The 20,680-nt window shown below is 39.1% G+C and overlaps 1 protein-coding gene and 1 pseudogene across 1 annotated transcript; both read left to right on the forward strand.

Moving 5' to 3' along the window:
• Nucleotides 1–17,060: 17,060 nt before the first annotated feature.
• LOC120548868 (E3 SUMO-protein ligase ZBED1-like) lies at nt 17,061–19,544 on the forward strand. The gene is made up of 5 exons (XM_039785383.1): nt 17,061–17,720; nt 17,883–18,061; nt 18,277–18,383; nt 18,700–18,799; nt 18,963–19,544. Exons 1-5 carry the CDS (start codon nt 17,117–17,119, stop codon nt 19,434–19,436), a joined length of 1,464 nt encoding a protein of 487 aa, XP_039641317.1. The 5' UTR covers nt 17,061–17,116; the 3' UTR covers nt 19,437–19,544.
• Nucleotides 19,545–20,175: 631 nt separating this feature from the next.
• Nucleotides 20,176–20,294, forward strand: LOC120550276 (annotated as a pseudogene).
• The last annotated feature ends 386 nt before the right edge of the window (nt 20,295–20,680 follow it).

Consider the following 20,680-nt stretch of genomic DNA (forward strand, 5'->3'; position numbering starts at 1 on the left):
CATTGTTGAATTCAGTTCAGTTTGATGTACTATGTGTACAAGAGACCAAGTGGGATGAGCACGAGGAGAGACGACAGAGAGGACGGTGGCCGGGGCTTTTGTATGTGAGTAATGGTGTGCAAGCGAATGGTGGTGTGGCTGTGTTTTGCAAGAGTGATAGAGTGAGTGATGTGAAATTGGTGTATGGAGATGGTGTGGGTAGAATGTTAGTGTTATCAATGATATTTGAAGAAACTGAAATTAGACTGATAAATATATACGCACCTAATTTAGAAAAAGAAAGAACGGTTTTTATTAAACAACTAACAAAATGGGTGACACCGTATACTATAATTGTGGGAGACTTTAATATAGTTCAAACTAAAATGGACTGCTCAAAAAATAATGTCTTTAAAACAGACATGAGTAGAAAAAGTCTAGAGTTATTGTGTGATGATACCAATTTGTGTGATGTGTGGAGAGCTACTTATCCTGATAAGAGAGAGTTCTCCCGTCATCAAGTGGTGATGAATGTGTTAAAGCAAACACGAATTGATTTATGTTTAGTTTCGGCTAACATGTTTAAATGGATTTTTAATCCTAGTTATACTAAAAATTTATGGAGTGATCATTGTGCATATACATGTGACTTGATTAAGGAAGAGAAAAAACGGAGGGGGGGGGGGTTATGGTGTTTGAATACTAGTCATCTAAATGATGATAATTATGTATTCATTATAAATAAGATGTTGGATGATGCTAAATGGGAGATGGGTTTAAATGATGATGTGTTGGTGTGGTGGGAAGAGTTTAAGGAGAGGATTAAGAAGAAGAGTATAAGGTATAGTAAAGATAAAAATATTATAGATACAGCCTTAGAAAATAAATTATATATTGACTTAAATAATGAAACTATAAAATTAGATATGAATCCAGCTTATAATACAGATAGATATGAAATAATTAAATCACAACTAAAAAGTATAGAAGAGTATAAATGTAAGGGGGCTGCTATTCGCAGCAAAATAAGAATTTATATAGAGGGGGAAAAAAATAATCAAAATAAAACTAATATAGAGGAACTAGAAACTGAGGAGGGTAAAATGACCAAAGATAACTTAGGAATAATGATGGAAATTAAGAAATATTATATGAATTTGTTTGCTAGCCAAGCAACTGATAGTGTGTGTGTGAATCGTGTGTTAGGGAGTTTGAAAAGGAGTTTGGGAGAGGATGATAGTGAATGGTGTGATGCAGAGTTTACGGATGCGGATGTGGATTTAGCGATTGAAGGTTTGAATGTAAATAAGAGTCCTGGGGAGGATGGCCTACCGGCTGAGTTTTACAAAAAGTTTAAAGATAAAATCAAACCTTTATTAAGGACAATATTTCATAACATGCAAGAACAGAACAATAAACCGGAATCTTTTTCAGGGGGGGTCATCAATATATTCTACAAGAAGAAGGGAAGTAAAACTCATCTGGACAATTATAGACCAATAAGCTTACTTAACACAGACTACAAAATACTGGCAAAAATTCTGGCAAATAAAATCAAAACGGTAATTCATCAACTTATAGGGAATACGCAGTCTTACAGCATACCAGGGAGGGACATAACAGATTCAATCATTACAATAAAAGACACAGTACGGACAATGGCAGGGGGCGTAGGGGTTTGGATTGGGATTGATTTGATGAAGGCGTTTGATAGGGTGGAGCATTCTTTTTTGTTTGGGATTTTGAGGAGGTTTGGTTTTGGGGAGGGTTTGATAGGATGGATTGAGTTGTTGTATAGGGATGTATATAGTGTGGTGAAATGTAATGGTAGATACACGGAGAAGGTGAGGATAGGCAGATCGATTAGGCAGGGCTGTCCTCTGTCATCATTGCTGTACAGTCTGGTTGCAGAACCTCTGGCAGCAATGGTGGCAGAGGATAGCCTCATTCACGGTGTAGAGGTAGGTATAGGAAACAGGGTTAAAATGGTTCAATATGCAGACGACATAAATTTTTTTACATCCAACAGTCAGGAAGTTAACCGGTTCATAACACATTTACAGCAATATCAATTAGCATCAGGGGCAAAGGTAAACATAGGTAAGTCGGAAATAACAACATTTGGTACAGATACAACACAGTCAGGAACATGGGGGTTTTCACGGGTATTAGTTCCACGGAAAGTTTTGGGTGTATATATAGGGGCAGATGAGGAGGAGGCGGATAGGCAGACGTGGGAGGGGGTGATTGAGAAGGTGGAGAGAGTGTTGAACATGTGGAGAATGAGGGGTTTGTTGGTTAGGGGAAAAGTAATTATTGTTAATGTTCTTTGTCACTCACTGGTCACACATGTGTTGAGCACGACTTTTTTACTGAGTTGGGCGGTGGGGCGTTTAAATGGGTTAATTGACGGGTTTTTGTGGAGGTCTAAGGGGGTGTGTGTTAGGCACAGGGTAATGGTAAATGGGGTTAAAGAGGGGGGTTTAAAATTGATTGATGTGGGAGTAAAAAAAGATGCGTCGAGGGTAAAATTGGTGGGGGAGTTTTTGGATGGAGGGTGTGAGGTGGGGTGGAAAATGTATTTTAGGTCTTTGTTGGGGGCGTTTGGGTCGTGTGGGGATAATAACTTGTGTGTCGCGCATACGGCGGATGGCCTCCGTCACCTCCCTGGCTTTTACAGGGAGGTGATGGAGGCCTGGAAAAAAGTTTTACCATGTGTAGAATTAGAGTGTGTAACAAAGGAACAAGTTCATCAAATCCCATTCATCCATAACCCGGCTTTTCTGTTTTCAAACAGGACTATCTACAATGAATCAATAGTACAAGCCAACTGTCAGTCCATATTACATTTGTGCAATAACCAGGGAAAGATCGAAACGAAAGCAATATGTAGAGAGCTAAAACTTAAAGGTGTGCTGTATAGAGAGAAAATAATAGGTGAGATTTGTAATAGAGTAAGGGTATATATGAAGCCTGAGTGGCTGACTTTGTTGGAGTATCTGGGAATAATAAAGTGGTGTTTAATATGTGTGAAGGTGTGAAAATAACGAATGTATGTAAAATAAAAGTGAAAAAGTGGTATGACATACTCAAAAAGAAAATATGTGTAAAGCCGACGGCTAATGCGGCCTGGGTTACATATTTTTCGGAGGAGGTAGAGGAGAGAATATGGGAAAATATCGATGTGTTATATATTTCCCCGGCAATGTTTAATCTAGATTTCAAGTTGAGACACGGGAGGATTTTTCCTGCTACTGTAATGCATCAAATAAATCATAGTATAGGCAGAGAGTGTAGAGTGTGTTTGGGTGAGGATGAGACCTTTGAACATATTTTTCTAACCTGTTCTCATTTGTCTGTGCTGTGGGAAAAACTGAAATTGCTGTTGTGTATAAAATGTCATGTTGTGTTTGATGATGTGAAGGAGTGGAATGTGGCACGGCTGTTTGGAGTGCCAAGAAAACCGAGTGTTAATACTGGAGTAATTAATATTGTCCTGAGTCTGGCCAGGAGGGCCGTGTTCCTGAGGAGGAACTGCGCCTTCTACGAAGGAAGACACTTGGACGTGTGGGTTTTGTTTCTTTGCCAGTTTAAGGCACATTTTCTTTTGTTTTTTTCCAAAGGGGTTGATTTTTTTCAGAATGCATTCATGGGAGGGAATGATTTATTTTCTATCGAGGGAGGGAATTTATTATTTAATTTAAGTTAATTGTAAATAGTGTGGATGTAAAGAATGATTGATGCACTAGTAAATAGATTGTTTTAGGACACATGGTGATTGAAGAAGGGTAAGTGGATTTTGTTTGTTTTGATTGACTTTTCAGTTGGTTAAAACGGATGTGAGTGAGAATGAATGAAAAGTGGAAGGGTGTTTCTATGTGGGTGGAATGAATGCAAGTTTGTTGTTTTACTTTGGTTTGTTTTGAGTTTGTTTCTTATTTATGTTGGTTTGTTGAGTATTTAGTTATTTCGTCTTGTTTTATTCTTCATAGTGATATTTTGAAAGTTGAGTTTTATTTAATTTTGAGTTTGAGTTTATGATTTCAACCTTGAATGGTAATTGGTTTTGATTTTATGATTTAACCTTAAGTGGTTCTTTGGTTTTGGTTTATATTTGAGTTTATGATTTTAACCTGAAATGGTTATTTGATTTTGTTAACATTATTTTTTATGATTTTAACCTTGAGTGGTTATTTGGTTTTGTTTAAATTATTTTTATGATTTTAACCTTGAGTGGTTATTTGGTTTTGTTTAAATTATATTTATGATTTAACCTTGAGTGGTTATTTGGTTTTGTTTAAAATTATTTTTATGATTTTAACCTTGAGTGGTTATTTGTTTTTTGTTTAAATTATTTTTATGATTTAACCTTGAGTGGTTATTTGGTTTTGTTAAAATTATTTTTATGATTTAACCTTGAGTGGTTATTTGGTTTTGTTTAACTGTTGTTTTTATGATTTAACCTTAAGTGGTTATTTGGTTTTGGTTATCTGTTGATTTTGATGAGTTAACCTTAAGTGGTTTTTGGTTTTGTTTATCTGTTGATTTTATGATTTAACCTTAAGTGGTTATTTGGTTTTGTTTATCTTTGAGTTTATGAGTTGAATCTTGAATGTTTTATTTTCGTTTTGTTATCTTTAAGTTTATGTGTTTATGATTTTATAAGTTAATTCAGTTGTGATTCAGTTAAGAATGTTTTTTTTGTTTTGGTATGTGTTATTTTCTAAATGAATGATTTATGTGTTTATTTGTGTTTTATTTTGACTATTTGTTTTTAACCAAATGTGTGATTTGTTTATAAAATGTGAAATTTTGATAATAAAAGATAAAAAAAAAAAAAACACGCCCGATCTTGTCTGATCTCGGAAGCTAAGCAGGGTAGGGCCGGGTCAGTACTTTACACTTTCAACAGCAGAGGGTGCTGGTCCTTCTTTATACCACAAGTGTAATTACATTTTACCATCTATGAATAGCTTGTGTTCACCTCATTGACATATATATTAATGGACCAATAGACCCCGTTGCTCTGGACGGAGACCAGTGAAGGCTATTAGAAGCACTTTTCCGGTGATCTCTTCCTTTACTGCGCAGCCTCCAACTGACAGAGACAACGTAAATGTGACGTGAGCAACGTGTCTGAAAGTTGTAAGTCTTCTTGTAGCTGTGCCAAGAGAAATCTCAATCATTCCCAATCTTACAGAGACGGAGAGCGTAGGTATATGTAAGGAGATAACATAAGCACAGGCTAATTATTGCTAACTAACATGCTAGTTAACATTAGCAATTAAACCTAAACAGCTAATGTAAGTCGAAACTGCCTGCGAGCTTCTCCTGTACTATACGGTAATTCCTCTACTGTGCGACAGTAGCAATTACTGGTTATGACAACACGTTAGCGTATTTTTACAAAAACGTCTGCTACGGAGCCATAACGTGAGGTACAAGGTAATGGAGCCTTTTTATACATTGTCTTGTTTCTTTAGAATTAAACAATGGACAAATAGAGTCTTTAAACGCTTCAGATGTAAAGTTATTCGCAGTCAAGTGACGTAAAAAAAAAATGGCGGTCAGTGGAATGCTAACAAGAGGTGATACCTTTGTAGCAACAAAATGGCGCCATCGGAGGTTCGCGTTCAGAAGCGAAGCTTACCCCCTTGGTTCACCTACTGTAATGGCTTACGGACATACCACCCTGAAATCCCGCGAGAGTTCAGGACGAGAGTTCAGGACGAGAGCTGCAGAGAGCACACGGTGAATTGTTTGGTGAGGAGGAAGAAGTGTGGAGTTTAATGGTGAAAGAATTTGTAGAGAATGTTTAGAATACACATACCAGTTTTATTTAAGCACTGTTTGCAGCCACCTGGCAGATGCATAGCAGAATATTTGGATCAGGTATAGTGAATATGGGAAAATGGGGATTTAAAAATGTAGATGCTCCTAGGAAAATGTTGGGGATCTACATAGGAAAAGACGAGTGTGAGGCAGAAACTCAAACTTGGCGAGAAACTATAGCAAAAGTTAAAAATGTATTTAATATGTGCCGAGTAAGAGGTCTTAGATTGAAAGGTAATGTAATTGTAACTAATGCTCTGTCCTATTCAACGGTACAGCATGTGGTAGTGTGGTGGAAGTTTTCCTATGAAGCAGCAGCGTTTACAAATATCAATGATCAAAATGAAAACGAATAACGACCGTTTGAGAATGAAACCAAAGTTTGGTCTGAGTATTTATTTACATTTGCAAATGGAGAAAACAGTTTCAAAAGGTACACGCAGCACAACTGAAAATTTCATCTTTCTAACCTAAAGTCTAAACATCCACACATCATATAGTGAAAACCTCTGTTAAGCCACCCCTCTAAATGTATCTTCTAGCATGGCCAAAGTTGATCACCTTCCCCTCTGCTCCTGTTCTTTTCATTAGCCTAAACAACAGTTTATCTCAGGAGGCAGAAGGGGACACGGTTCAGACAGTTCTATGGCCTTCTTCACTTTATCTGCTAAAAGCAAAAACAAATGAGAAGCTGGAGTTCCTTAAAGGAAAAACTCTACTAGGCTGAAAGTTCACGGTTGCCAACTATTTCACTTGGAGCCTTTTGAATCTACACATGAAGAAGCTAAATCTTGTGGCGTTATAAAACAATCATTAAACAAATGGTTAAAATAAAATTTGCCACCACAGTAGCTACGTGTTCCCTGCCCAGCTGGGCACTGAAAGATTTAAATGAGCCGACTAACAATTTTTTGTGGAGCAGCAAAGCAATCGCGATTGCTCACGATGTTCTGATCAATAATGTAAAAAAAGGGGACTTGAATTTGGCGGATTTAAATTGTAAAAGAGATGCGGCGAGGATCAAACTTGTAACCAAGTTTCTAGATCTGGAGTTTGATGTGGGGTGGAAGGGTGTTTTTTGCTCATTTTCTGAGTACTTTTGGTACTAAAGACATGATGAACCTACTGCAAATTCATAGGCCTAAAGATTATGATCATTTACCGGGTTTATATAAATAAGTATTTTTGGCATGGAGTAAAATTGTTAATTTGTTAAATCCTGTTTGTTCGAGCAGGGAACACATAATGCAGTTGCCTTATCTGCTGAATCTGCTCCTTTCAAGGGTGGAAAATGATGAATGAAAGTATAATGAAAGCTGAATGTAACAAAATAATTATGTATATACACTCACCTAAAGGATTATTAGGAACACCCTACTAAGACCGTGTTTGACTCCCCTTTCATCTTCAGAACTACCTTAATTCTTTGTGACATTGATTCAACAAGGTGCTGGAAGCATTCTTTAGAAATGTTGGCCCATATTGAGAGGATAGCATCTTGCAGTTGGAGATATGTGGGATGTACATCCAGGGAAAAGGGAGCTAAAATCTGTTTAAACAACTACAGACAGATTAGTTTACTAAATACTGATTACAAGATACTGACAAAGATGCTAGCCAATAAAGTCAAACATGTTATTGCATCAGTAGTAGGGGATACTCAAACTTGCAGCATTCTGGGTCGCAGTATTGCAGACTCAGGCATAACAATGAAAGATACAGTCAGAACGTTGTCATCTGGGGAAGGTTAGGCATAGATTTACAAAAAGCTTTTTAGGGTGGAACATTCGTTTCTCTACAAAACCTTGGAAACTGTGGATTTTGGTGGTGTATTTATAAAATTGATTAAAATCTTATATAATAATGCTAAAAGTCGAGTTAAATGTAATGGTGCCCTGACAGTGTTTTTCAATAGGTAGGTCTATACGACAGGGGTGTCCTTTATCGCCCCTGTTATATATTTTAGTGGCAGAACCCTTGGCAGCAATGCTTCTGGCTGATGTCTCAATACGAGGGGTTGAATTAAGTGATAATACTGAAGTCAAGATAATACAGTACGCGCATCGATGTAAATGTGTTTGTGAAATCAATTTCAGATATGGAAGTCTTTTTATTTTACCTGCGTCAGTATGAACTAGCCTCAGGGGCAATGGTAAATGTTGATAAATCTGAGATTTCAGTTTTTGGTATAGATCCAGTTGAAGTAGCTAAATGGGGCTTTAAACTGGTGGAATCTTCAATGAAAGTCTTGGGGATTTATATACGACAATTCACCATGACGTCACAACAATAATAGACGTTCCGGGTGGCAAAAGCCGAAGCGTTCCTATGGTAACGCTAGTAAATTGCTTGGAAGTAGCTTGCATCGGCAGTAGCCTAATTTACATTTTCAACAGGTAAGTTGATTCAAAAACAGACGTGCTGGAAATTCAGACATAGTTAAGATGTTAATTGAGGGACTGATTAACTAATTCCAGAGATAGCAATAAATGAAATGCCTAACCTTGGTCATAGATGGTAGTAGACTAGCGCTACATATGTAGCGCTAGTCTACTACCATTTTTAAATTATCCTCAGCCTACTATTAAGTAGCTAGTTCTTTTAGTGACTGTTGCTCTTTGACTATGTTAGGCTTTGGTAGATGGTCTATTTCCCTGTTATCTAACTAACAAGGCTATGATCGTTTTCTGTTGCTCGGATCAGGTGGTTCAGACGTGAGCTTTTGACGGTGAAATGGATAGCGCGCTGTAGCGCTACTCAGCACTCAAACTACTACTGTCCGCGGGGTTTTAAAAAGTATTAAAAGGTAGTAAATCAAATTAATAAAAATTAGGGCCATTAAAAGGTATTAAATGGTATTAATCGCCATTTTACGAGGTATTTATTTTTTTAATGACTTTTTGCAAACTATGAGTTGTCCCTTTGTTTTATTATGTCTATTTAAGTTCATCTTGTAAAGTTTGTGTGATATTATATCCTATCCCGCATCGGGTGATAGCCTATTTTAGCCTGACAATCCAGACCCACATCAAGGTGTAGGGTCTGGGTTCACACCATTGGCAGGGCTCAATCCGAGGGGCGGAATAAACGGTTGTCTTTCAAATTCCCTCTGCACGCTACAACATAGCAGAGCAACGAAGAAGATAGCGGAGCTAGTTGATAGATTAAACTTTTGCGTATCGGGTCGGCAAAACTCCGAACACATCTTCCTTTTTTAAGAATGATTTCTGTGCCATTCTTTTTCTTTTCACAAAGAAAAGCTTAACTCCAAGTCTTCCAAAGTCACGGCCAAAGCCGATTCCAAAGACCGCTGTTAGCCAACAGCAGAAGCTCTGCTTTGTTTTCAAGTTGTTTGTATCCCACAAAGATGAACCAAGATCCTGAGTGGTGCATCACACAGATGAAGAGTATAGTGCAAACATTCCTCCAGGGCAAGCAGTTGGCATCTCCGCTGGTAAGAAAATATTGTATAGGGACAGTAGAAGTGGATAGGTTATTCAGATTGCTTAAGGACATAGTGGTCTCAGTGTGCAAGGTGGTTTTGTGCATTCTCTTAACAGTGTGGAAGTGTCATTGCTTTTACATAAATAATTTATTTGAACAAGTTCTGAAAAGCTCTACTATGTCCTCCTAGCTCTCGATGTAGATGCTTTGATGGCTGACAGTGTTTCCTCTAGAATGGTTTTCAGTAGCGGGGGTGGGGGTGTTGAACGTCAAAAAGTAACGTTAACTGAAAACAGCAGTCAACGGGCTTATCTGCTAATGTTGGCTACCGACCGTTAGCTTAACCATCCAGCAAATAGACTGTGCCGTTACCTGAAACCGGTGATTAACATCACCGCTCATTTTACACACAGTTTAACAACAAAACAAAACGCTGAGTGGACATTACTAGCTACGTTTTTCATGTTGGTTTGAGCAGTATGCACCCCTAGTTGGGAATAAAAAGCAATTCAATTGAAGCACTTACCGGGAGATCACAGGTTTCAAATGGTTAGAATGACATGCATGTCTGTGTATGTCTGTTGTCTTGTATTTCACTTGCCTCATGGAATATTTTCTATGTGTACTCATTTGCGTGTCTGTACATACAGAAGAAACTTCACTTAGTTTGAAGTGGTTATAATGGCATCAGTGAATGCTTGTTTCTTTGAACTGCTTTAATTTCTAATTTTATTTCATCTATTAATTTTATTCTAAAGGTGAAATGAATGCAAGATGGATTAGGGTTGCAAGATGTATCCAAAGTCAGTGAGTCTAATCTATTGTGTTGACTTTCCCTATCTGCGTTGTTCTATTGGCCTAGAGGGTGTATTTTTTTTATAAATCTCAAACTCTGTTTAATGTTTAGAAAATGTGTTGCCGTGGAGTCACGTGGGACCACCGAGGAAGATGGCCGCACACTAGAGGAGCTCCTAAAGCCCGTTAATTAATTTTCTGAATTTGGAGACGCGCACTTCAATTGTGGTCACAATTTTGACACCCTCTGTCGATTTTGAGGTTCATCTAGGACTGCAGCCTTCGGAAATATGACAAGCAACAACAAGGCAAACTTCTTCAAGGGAGCTACCACGCAGGAAGAAACAAGCTAGCATTAGCCTCGCCCACGGCTCCACTCCGGGCCCAGACCATGGAGCTAGAGTCTCCTGCAAGACACCGCGACTGACGACTTTAGCGGCAACGGAGGAGCGAGGGGGAGCGATAGCAAAAATGATGTGTTAGAAGAAATAAAGAAAATGAATGCTACTCTCCAGATAGTGGCAAAAGATGTCAATACTATAAAGGCAAGAATTAAAGAACTAAAAGACGCAGTGGAAGATATAAAAGTGAGGCTGGGAGAGGCGGAACAGCGTATATCAGACATTGAAGAGTGCTAAGCGTGCTTAATTGAGGCAAAAGTGAACAAATGCGGAGGATAGGCTGGAGGTGTTATGGTCACGGGTCGAAGACCTTGAAAACCGCAGTAGAAGAAATAATGTACGGATTATTGGACTTAAAGAAGGTGTGGAGGAGCCCGGAAAAGTGGATCAATATGTACGGAGATTCTGGATAAAGCATTTGAGCTTTCGGGAAGCGAATTTGAAATTGAACTCGGCGCATCGTACCTCTGTACCAATGCCGGGCCCTAATGAACCTCCCAGGGCGACTATATTCGCTTTCTACGTTCATCTGCCAGGGAGAAAGTATTACGAGTGGCTAGAGAGAAACGGGGATCAATTGGGAAGCGCTAAACTTTCCTTCTTTGAGGACGTACGTGAGTTGTGGAGAAGAGAAAAGCGTTCAATTCGGCGAAGAAGCGTCTTCACGAGCTACAAGTGAAGCATAGGTTGGCTTATCCTGCAACACTTATTTTTACGTGGAACGGACAAAAGAAAACTGAGAAATTTTTGCAGGAGTCAACTTAGAGGAGTGCGGGACTTAATGTAATATAGTGGAGAAGTGTTTGTCAACTGAAAACTTAAGGTAACAAACAATGGGTATATCGGGGTTACATGGGCTGTGCGGCCGTCTGACTTCTAATGTGTCCCGAACGGACCAAGTAAAGTTCGTGACTCAAGCTATAGTGAGTTTGAGCTTGGTAGGACGGAAGAGAGGGGAAGGGGGAGGCGGGGGCTTTAGCAACATTGTTCTGGGTTGCTATGCAAAGAAGGGTGTTCATTCTGTTCATTTTTGATTTTGTTAAGACAGCTAGTTTGAATGGGCCAGAGGTGTTTGGTAATATTGAGTGCCTATATACATGTGTATATATATAGATATATCTGAGATGTGTAATGGTTTTGGTTTTGACCAGGGTTGTAAAGAGTACAGGTTCCATGTGTCCCTTTTTATTTTTATTTATTTAGTTTATTTTTATTTTTGTTTTGTTTATTTGTCTTTTAGATAAAGATGAATAGGTACATTAAAATAATATCATGGAACATAAAAGGATGTGGGGACCCAGTTAAAAGGAGGAAGGTTCTGACAAACTTAAAAAATAAAAATACAGATATAGCATTTATTCAGGAATCTCACATTGTAGGAGAGGAAGAGGCAAAAAAGTTTAAAAAGAGATTGGGTGGGCACAATCTTTTATAGTTCATACTCAAGCAAGCAAAATGGTGTTCTGATCCTATTATTAATAAACTTAAGCTTTGTGATGCTGAAAAAATATAATGATAAGGAAGGGCGTATTATATGTTTGGAAGCTTTAATTAATGGGGTTAGAATAATTCTGTGTAATATCTATGCACCTAATAAAGAGGAACCAGATTTTTTTCACGGAATTAATAAGATAATAGGTGATCATGAAGGGCAGGTTATATTGGCTGGGGATTTCAATCAGGTGATGGATGGGATAATTGATAAGAGCAAACCCAGGGGTAGGTCCTCACCTAGGGACAGAGAGGCTAATCATTTGATGACGGAGGACCTTAGCTTAGTAGACATCTGGAGGATAGTTAATCCTAGTTCAAGGGATTATACATTTTATTCTAATTGTCATAAAACATATTCAAGGATAGATTTCGCCTTAATATCAAAGTCCTTGGTAGATGCAGTGGTAGGTTGTGAGATTGGTACCATTGCTATTAGTGATCATACCACAGTAGAGTTGCAAATTGATTTAAATACAGAAAAAACAAAAAGGGGTCGTTGGAGGCTCAATACTATGTTGTTGCAAAATAAAGTGTTTAGTGAGGAGTTAACAAAAATCTGGAATTTTTCTTTGAAGTCAATAGGGGTTCTACAGATAAAGTAGCCACAGTCTGGGAAGCATCCAAAGCATATATAAGAGGAAAGATAATTGCATATTCGACAAAAGAAAAAAAAAGTAGTTTAGAAAGAGAAAAACGTTGGATAAAGAAATGCGGAATTGGAGAAGGATTTGGCAAGACAATATTCAAATGCTAAATACCAGACTATTTGTAAATTAAAAATATCAGCTAAATGATATTTATAATTAAAAGGCTGAATATGCGTTATTTAGGCTTAGAACAAAATTTTATGAGGGTGGTGAAAAGAATGGTAGATTATTAGCGACAACTGAAGCGCAAAGATAACTTAAATAATATTTCAATGATTAAAAAGATAACCAAGTGGTAACCTCATCAAAGGAAATAAACTCAATTTTCAAATCATTCTATCAGGATTTGTATACTTCTGCTGGGGTGCTTAATGAGGAGGAGGTGGAAAATTTTTTCTCAGTTCTACAATTACCCACTCTTTCTAATGAACAAAAAATAAGGCTGGATGCACCCTATAAAGGAAGAAGAGGTCAGATATGCTATTTTATCAATGAAAAACGGAAGTCGCCAGGCTTGGATGGCTTCCCAATTTAATATTATAAGAAATATATTGATATTTTGGCTCCAGTCTTGCATAAAGTTTATCTTGAGGCACTAGAAATAGGCTCCTTACCGGGTACATTTAATGACGCACTAATATCCCTTATTCCTAAAAGGGATAGAGATATTTCCGATCCAGCAAGTTACAGACCAGTAAGCCTGTTAGGAGTTGATTGTAAGATTTTGACAAAGGTTTTAGCCTCCCGCTTAGATAAGATATTGCGAATATTATTAATGGGGATCAAGTTGGATTTATTAAGAATAGGTGTTTGGGTGACAACATGAGAAGACTTATTCATCTTATACATAAAAGTAAATCGAGTTTAGACCAGGTGGGGGGGCCTTCGCTTTGATGCGGAGAAGGCTTTTGACGGTAGAATGGGGCTTTAATGGCAGCCCTTTGAGGTTCGGCATTGGGCCTGGATTTTGTAGATGGGTGAAAACTATATATTCCGGGTCCGAGGGCAGCAGTTCTGACAAATGGATTGGTGTCAGATTTTTTCCATCTCCTCGGGGACCCGGCCAAGGGTGCTCTTTGTCCCCATTACTTTTCACAATATTTCTGGAACCACTGGCTCTAGCTATTCGCTAATACTGATATCAAAGGTGTTCACGCAGGGGGTACAGAACACAAGCTGTTTTTGTACGCCAACGATATCTTAGCAGTGTTAACTGATCCCACACAATCTCTACCGGCGTTGCTCACATGTGTTGAGTCATATTCAAAGTTGTCAGGTTATAAAATAAATTGGTGCAAATCGGAAGGCATGCCGCTTTCAACATGTCATTCTAGATACATTACTGCATTCAATTTCAAGTGTTTACCTTTGGGTATGAAGTATTTAGGAATATTATTAAACCCAAACCTAGAGGACATTATGCTTTCAAATATGGAACCTCTCCTTCTAAAAATCAAAACAAATTTGGATAAATGGGGAAAATTGAATCTTACATTATGGGGTAAAATTAATGTGATTAAAATGGTGGTGGTACCGGCAGTTCAATTATGTGTCCATGATGTTACCTGTAAGAATTTCTTTACATTATATTTATCAATATGAGAAGATAATTAGAGAGTTTCTGTGGAACAAGAACAAGCCAAGAGTTAATATAAAGAAAATGTGGGCCCCTAGAGACATTGGGGGAATGGCTCTTCCAAATGTGAAACTGTATAACTTAGCATTTGAAATGTCAAGACTGGTCAAACACTGGTCAGGGTCGGACTCTGAACTGAGCTGGATTAAGATTGAACAGGAACTAGTGAGCCCGTTTACACCCTTGGATGTTCTCTCACAGGGATCAGCTAACAGTGCACAGGACTTTCATCATAATCCGGTACTCATGTATTCTAAAGCTGTCTGGAGGAAGTACACAAGATTTGTGGAGCATCTCATTTAAGACAACCTTATTCCTCGATATGGAACAACTCTACTGCACGGATTGGGAAAAAAACTGTATATTGGAATGAATGGCTTGTTAAAGGCATACATAGAATAAGTGATCTTTACTCAGAGGGAGGGTTTATGTCCTTTGTGGAAATAACCCAAAAATATGGTCTGATTAGGAAAACAAATTTTTGGAAATATTTACAAATAAGGGATTGTATTACCAAAGGAAAATTTACTCAAAACACAAATACAGTGGTGGAGTTTTTAGAACTGTCTGGTTCAGAACATAGAGCAGCTGTTTTCTACAAATTATTTAACAATTTAAAAAAAGAGATATGTGAAAATTTGAGAACCATCTGGCAGAGAGATCTGTGTTGTGTCATTGGGAAAGAGGATTGGTGCAAAATTTTGTCACACTCCAATAAATATATAAGAGAGGTCAGGGGTAAATTTACTCAGTACAAATTAACACATAGGTGGTACTTCACTCCTAAACTTCACAGAATGGGAATTATGCCCAACAATATATGCTGGAAATGTAAATCAGATCAAGGGACATTTTTGCATGCTATTTGGGAATGTGGGACAGTTTACCCCTTTTGGCAAAGAGTTCTGGACAGTATAGGAAGGTGGGTTGGCTTGACAATACCCATGTCACCAAGATTGTGCTTATTAGGGGACCAGTCGATGTTACCCGGAGTTTTGAAGTATGATTTTGTGGTTATAAAGGTGGGGGTGATAGCAGCTGCCCGAGTGATTCTCAGTGTGTGGAAGGAGCCATCTCAGCCAGAGTTTAATAGGTGGAAAGAAAATATGCTGAAAATTGTGTCATATGAAAGATTCCTAGCAAGAATCAATGATGATACAGAAGGATTTGACAAATCTTGGGGACAGGTTTTTGACTGAGGTTGATTGATTCCTTTTTTTTTTTTTTTTGTACTTGTCTTTTGCTGAGTCTATTAGTATTTTTGTGATGTTTTGATGTATAGGCACTTTATAATTTGATGTTATGTCTTTTGGTATGTCTGTTGGTAGTGGTTAATGATAATTGGCCCAAAATGCAAAGGTGAATTTATCATGCTTAAAAGCTGTTTTTTTTCTTTTGGGGGGTGTTGTATTGTTGTTTTGTTAAAAATGTTCAAAATCAATAAAGACTTCAATAACAAAAAAAGAAAATGTGTTGCCGTATAAACCTGCAACTTAATGGTGTGTTGGTTTTAAAAAATATTGAGAAGGTATTAAGAAGGTATTGAATTTGTCTCTAGGATTTCTGTATATACCCTGTAAACTCGCGCTGATGATGAAACCAATGTGGTACACACACAACTAGCTATGTTTTGCTTTTCCTATTTTTTTCATTGACATTTGATCAGTAGCCTACATGACACTAGAAGTTCGGTCTCTTCCTTGTATAATACTTTTACTTCAGGGAGTGACTGGCAGTGAGTCTGATCTTCAAAAGAGACCTACGTTTACTGATATTAGTCTCGAATTTCCCCAGCTGAAGATAATTATGCTCTGCTATGATTTTGTAGATGGACAGTTTTGAAGTTTTGAAGAGTTGAAGAGCAAGCAGGGTTGGCAGAAGAAAGTTAAACGTTGGATGAATCATAATTTAGGAGATCATTAAGATTTCCTCTTTTAATATTGGTTGTTTGCACATTATTCCAGTCACTCTGCAGTTTAACAGAACCACTTTTTTGATATTGAAAACTAGGGACCTGACAGAGCAAAGCAGAATAGAGAGGTGAATGCAATGAGAGGGAGCCCAAAGACAGGCAGGAGCAGCCATTCCGGACAGAAAGAAAGCAGGCAGTTGCTTTTCATATTGACCACTTTTCAACAGACGGTCAATATGTCACTGGAGAGAGGAACAATGGTGAGAGGGAGCGTCTTTTTCAGAATTCTAAAAGATCTTGATCTGTTCAATAGCTCGCTCCACATGAATACGCAATGCTGAAAGTAGGCGGGCCCTCTCAACATCACACCCAGGTAGCTGCTTTCTCCCCTTCAAGAATGGAGGCATGACAAGTGTGGCACCAAGCCTAGCCAGGTGGTCACCTATCAGAAAACCTCTATCTGCCATCACCTGATTGCCTGGATTAATGTTACTATAAAAGCCAGACTTACCACTGATCTATTTATCTGATATCCTCCCTCCCCACATTTTGGAAATAAAGGATATTGAGCCATAGGGCGTGATACCTATTAGAGCTTTAAGAGTATTATGGTGTTTATAATTCGACCAGGTCTGGGCTCTAGCCCTGAGATTGAATGGCCTGTATATATATATATATATATATATATATATATATATATATATATATATATATATATATATATATATATATATATATATATTAGTGGTGGGCCGTTATCGGCATTAACGTGCTGCGTTAACATGAGACTCTTATCGCCGTTAATCTATTATCAAAGTTGGGTTGGGAGCTGGGTCTATACTACGCAAGCTATGATGACTTTCACCTTGTTATTTTAGCGCGGATGTATACCTAGCCGAATTGCACTGTAGGGGGTGAGAACGAGTCTTCGAACCTGTGTGTATGGCTACTGTGAAATCAAATGTGACGTGCTAACATGGATGCAGCTATGAAGCCGCCGGGTTTGCTTCAGGGAAAATTTATTTTTAAGAAGCTTCCCAATGGAAACCTCGACAAGACTAAGGTTGTTTGCACCTTGTGCAATGCGGAATTGGTTTACTGTAGGAGTTCTTCCAGTCTCAAGTACCATCTAAACGCAAAGCATCCCTTAGCTAATGCGGAAGATGCCGGGCCAAGCACTGATGTAGCGCAGGGGAAGAGTCGTCGTCAAACTACTATGTTTGAGTGCAACCGAGGCAAGCCCGTCAGCACAGCTCTATCAGCCAAGCTAACTAATCTCCTCGCTCAGTGGATTGCCACCAGCTGCCGGCCCATCAGCGTGGTTGAAGATGATGGGCTCGAGCTTGTTCTCCAGGCGGCCACAGGTGACCCATCTTACAAACTACCTGCGAGGCGAACTATCATGAGGAGAATACATGACCAGCACGCCGCAGAGAAAGCCGCAAAAAATGAGAAGATGGTAGAGGCGAGGTGTGTAGCACTGACTGGGGACCATTGGACATCTGTCAACAACGATAACTACCTCGGCGTTACTGTACACCTCATCGATGCCAGCTGGGAACTTCACTCCTTCGCTTTAGGTAGGCTATGTTATGTAATTTTAAATTACATAATTTAATTACTTAGCCTATTAATTACCACAACACCACGAATAACTACCACATTATGTTTGCTTCTTGATGATTGCTAGTTGTTTACTACTAGTAGTGAACTTATTCTGATCTACTTTGTCTGTCCGTTAGGTGTGATGAAAACAGAGGAGCGTCACTTTGCAGAAGCGTGTGCCAGGCAGTTTCTTGACGTCGCTAATCAGTGGGGGATAGCTGACAAAATCAGCACTATTGGAACAGACAGCGCTCCTAATATGGTGGCAGCAGGGAGGATACTGCCATTCGAGCATTTGCCCTGTGCTGCGCATGTTGTACAGAGAGCTATTGTAATGTCACTCGGAAGGTGGTTTTGATGGTGCACTGGCCAAGCGTCGAAAGTGGTCGGACATTTCAAACACAGTCCGGCCAACTCAGACGAGCTGAATGTCCAGCAAGCTTCCCTTGGACAAGTTCAGGAGCCACTTGTGCAAGATGTTCCAACACGGTGGAATTCCACCCTTGAGATGATCTGCGTGATGCGCAACAGAGACGAACGTACACAACGCTGTCTCAGCAGAAGCACAATCTGGCCCTCCCAACAAATGCTGAATATGAGAAGTTGGCAAAGCTAGAGAAACTGCTGGAGCCATGCAGGTATGATCTACAAAGATAGCGTGTTCATGAATTGGCATACAATTTCTTTTAAATGTCAATTTGTATTTAAGAAACACGTGCCCTTAAATATAATGTGATTAAGAACTTTAATGTGTAATCTAGGTTAAATGAATCAGTCATTAATTATTTATTGCTCTGTTTCTGTGTGTGTGTGTGTGTGTGTGTGTGTGTGTGTGTCTGTGTCTGTCTGTCTGTCTGTCTGTGTAGGTACATCACTGAGCTCCTTGGTGGGGATAGGTATGTATCTTGCTCTGTGGTTCTACCTGGCCTGTGCCACCTCCAGCATGTGATGAAGATCTCAGATGATGATCCTGCCTATATTGTGCGATTCAAAGCTGCCTTCACCAAGGACCTCAACCAGCGGGGGCGAGAAAATAAACCTGGAATGGCTTAAGGTATGTCAGACTGACCAGAAGATAACTGCATTGTTTGACCATTATAGACTGTTAAGCCAGTAGATCGGTCAATGAATAGATGAATGAGTCATGAAGAAATATGGAGGTTGGATTTGGAAAGTGAAATTTTCATCAATCAATAATTATTTTTTATTCATCAAAGGTGGCGACTGCTCTAGATCCAAGATTTAAGGATCTCAAGTGCTTGCCCAGAGCAGAGAGGGAGCCAGTGTGGGCAAAGCTAAGTGAGTTGGTGAAGAGAGAAGAACCTGCTCTGCAGCCACTTGGGGAGAAGAACCCTGAGCCACCCAAGAAGAAAACAGCCCTGCTACTGATGGGATCAGACTCTGAATCAGATGAGGAGACACCAGAAGACAATACTGTGGAGAGGTACAAGGTAGAGCCCAGTGCCAGTCTAGATCAGTGTCCACTGAAGTGGTGGTCGGACCACACTGCTGTCTATGGTAAGATGGCCCACATTGCCCGTAAATACTTGGGGACTCCTGCCACAACTGTCCCATGCGAGAGACTTTTTTCTTTAGCAGGCCATATTGTGCAGAAGAGGAGATCTAGTTTGTCACCAGAAAATGTGAACAAGCTGGTCTGCCTGAGTGACTGGTGGAAGAAGGAGAAATAGAGCTTGGACTGATTGACACAAAGCTACTGACTGTAAAACAGTTCATCACGACCTCTTATGTAGGCCTACAGTTCAAAATTCATGTTTAACTGAATAAACAGTTAGTAAACACAAGTACATCTTGTTGAACATGATTTATTTTCATCACCAATTATCATATTAGAACAGCTTTCCCAAGCAGTTTGTGATGCATTTTGGAAACAGGAGATGAGCCCCTGGTCTAATGCGGCACCTGGCTTGAGAAACCCGTTCTCAAAGACTTACTTTGAGTCAGTATTTGGGTAGCACACATATTCTGAATGCCTTCGGCAGAATTCAAATGAGCCATTTTAATCTAGATTAATTCCAAGATTACAGTGAGATTAATCTAGATTTAAAAAATTAATCTATGCCCACCATTTATATATATATATATATATATATATATATATATATATATATATATATATATATATATATATATATATATATATACCCGGTGCTGTATATATATACCCGGTGCTGTAAGCTTCTTATTCCCATTTTTACAACAGCAGGGGTCTGCTCCTTTATACCACAACTGTAATTACATTTTACCATCTATGATCGCTTTGGGAAGTACATTGAGATCAACTTTGACAACTACCGCATAGGTGCCAACATGACAACATATCTGCTGGAGAAATCACGAGTGGTGGTTCAGGCCGGTAAGGAAAGGAATATCATATTTTCTATGTGCTTGTGTTCACCTGCTCTAATGGCTTACGGCCATACCAGCCTTAACACGTCCGATCTCGTCTGATCTCGGAAGCTAAGCAGGATAGGGCCGGGTCATTACTTGGATGGGAGACTGCCTTGGAATACCCGGTGCTGTAAGCTTTTTATTCCCATTTTACCACAGCAGGGGCTCTGCTCCTTCTTCATACCACAAGTGTAATTACATTTTACCATCTATGAATAGCTTGTGTTCACCTACTGTAATTGCTTACGGCCATACAATCCTGAAATCCCGCGAGAGTTGGAAGTTGGAGATTTTGTTTGTGTGACAGAGCGAGAAGAGAGCAGCGTGCTTTAATTGTTTGGAGGAGCAGAGGAGTAATTTTTGTAAGGTAATAGTTTATGTTATGTATGCCATGGAGCAGAGGAAAAGCCTTGGAGGACCCTCCAAACCGAAGGAAAAGCTACTGGAGCGGGACAGTTTGGTCAAGGCAGCCAAACGGACTTTTGCTGGGGGGACCTCACACACCCCTGACAGCAGGTGGTGG

Source organism: Perca fluviatilis, chromosome 20 (assembly GCF_010015445.1).
Source record: "Perca fluviatilis chromosome 20, GENO_Pfluv_1.0, whole genome shotgun sequence".
Lineage (NCBI taxonomy): Eukaryota > Metazoa > Chordata > Actinopteri > Perciformes > Percidae > Perca > Perca fluviatilis.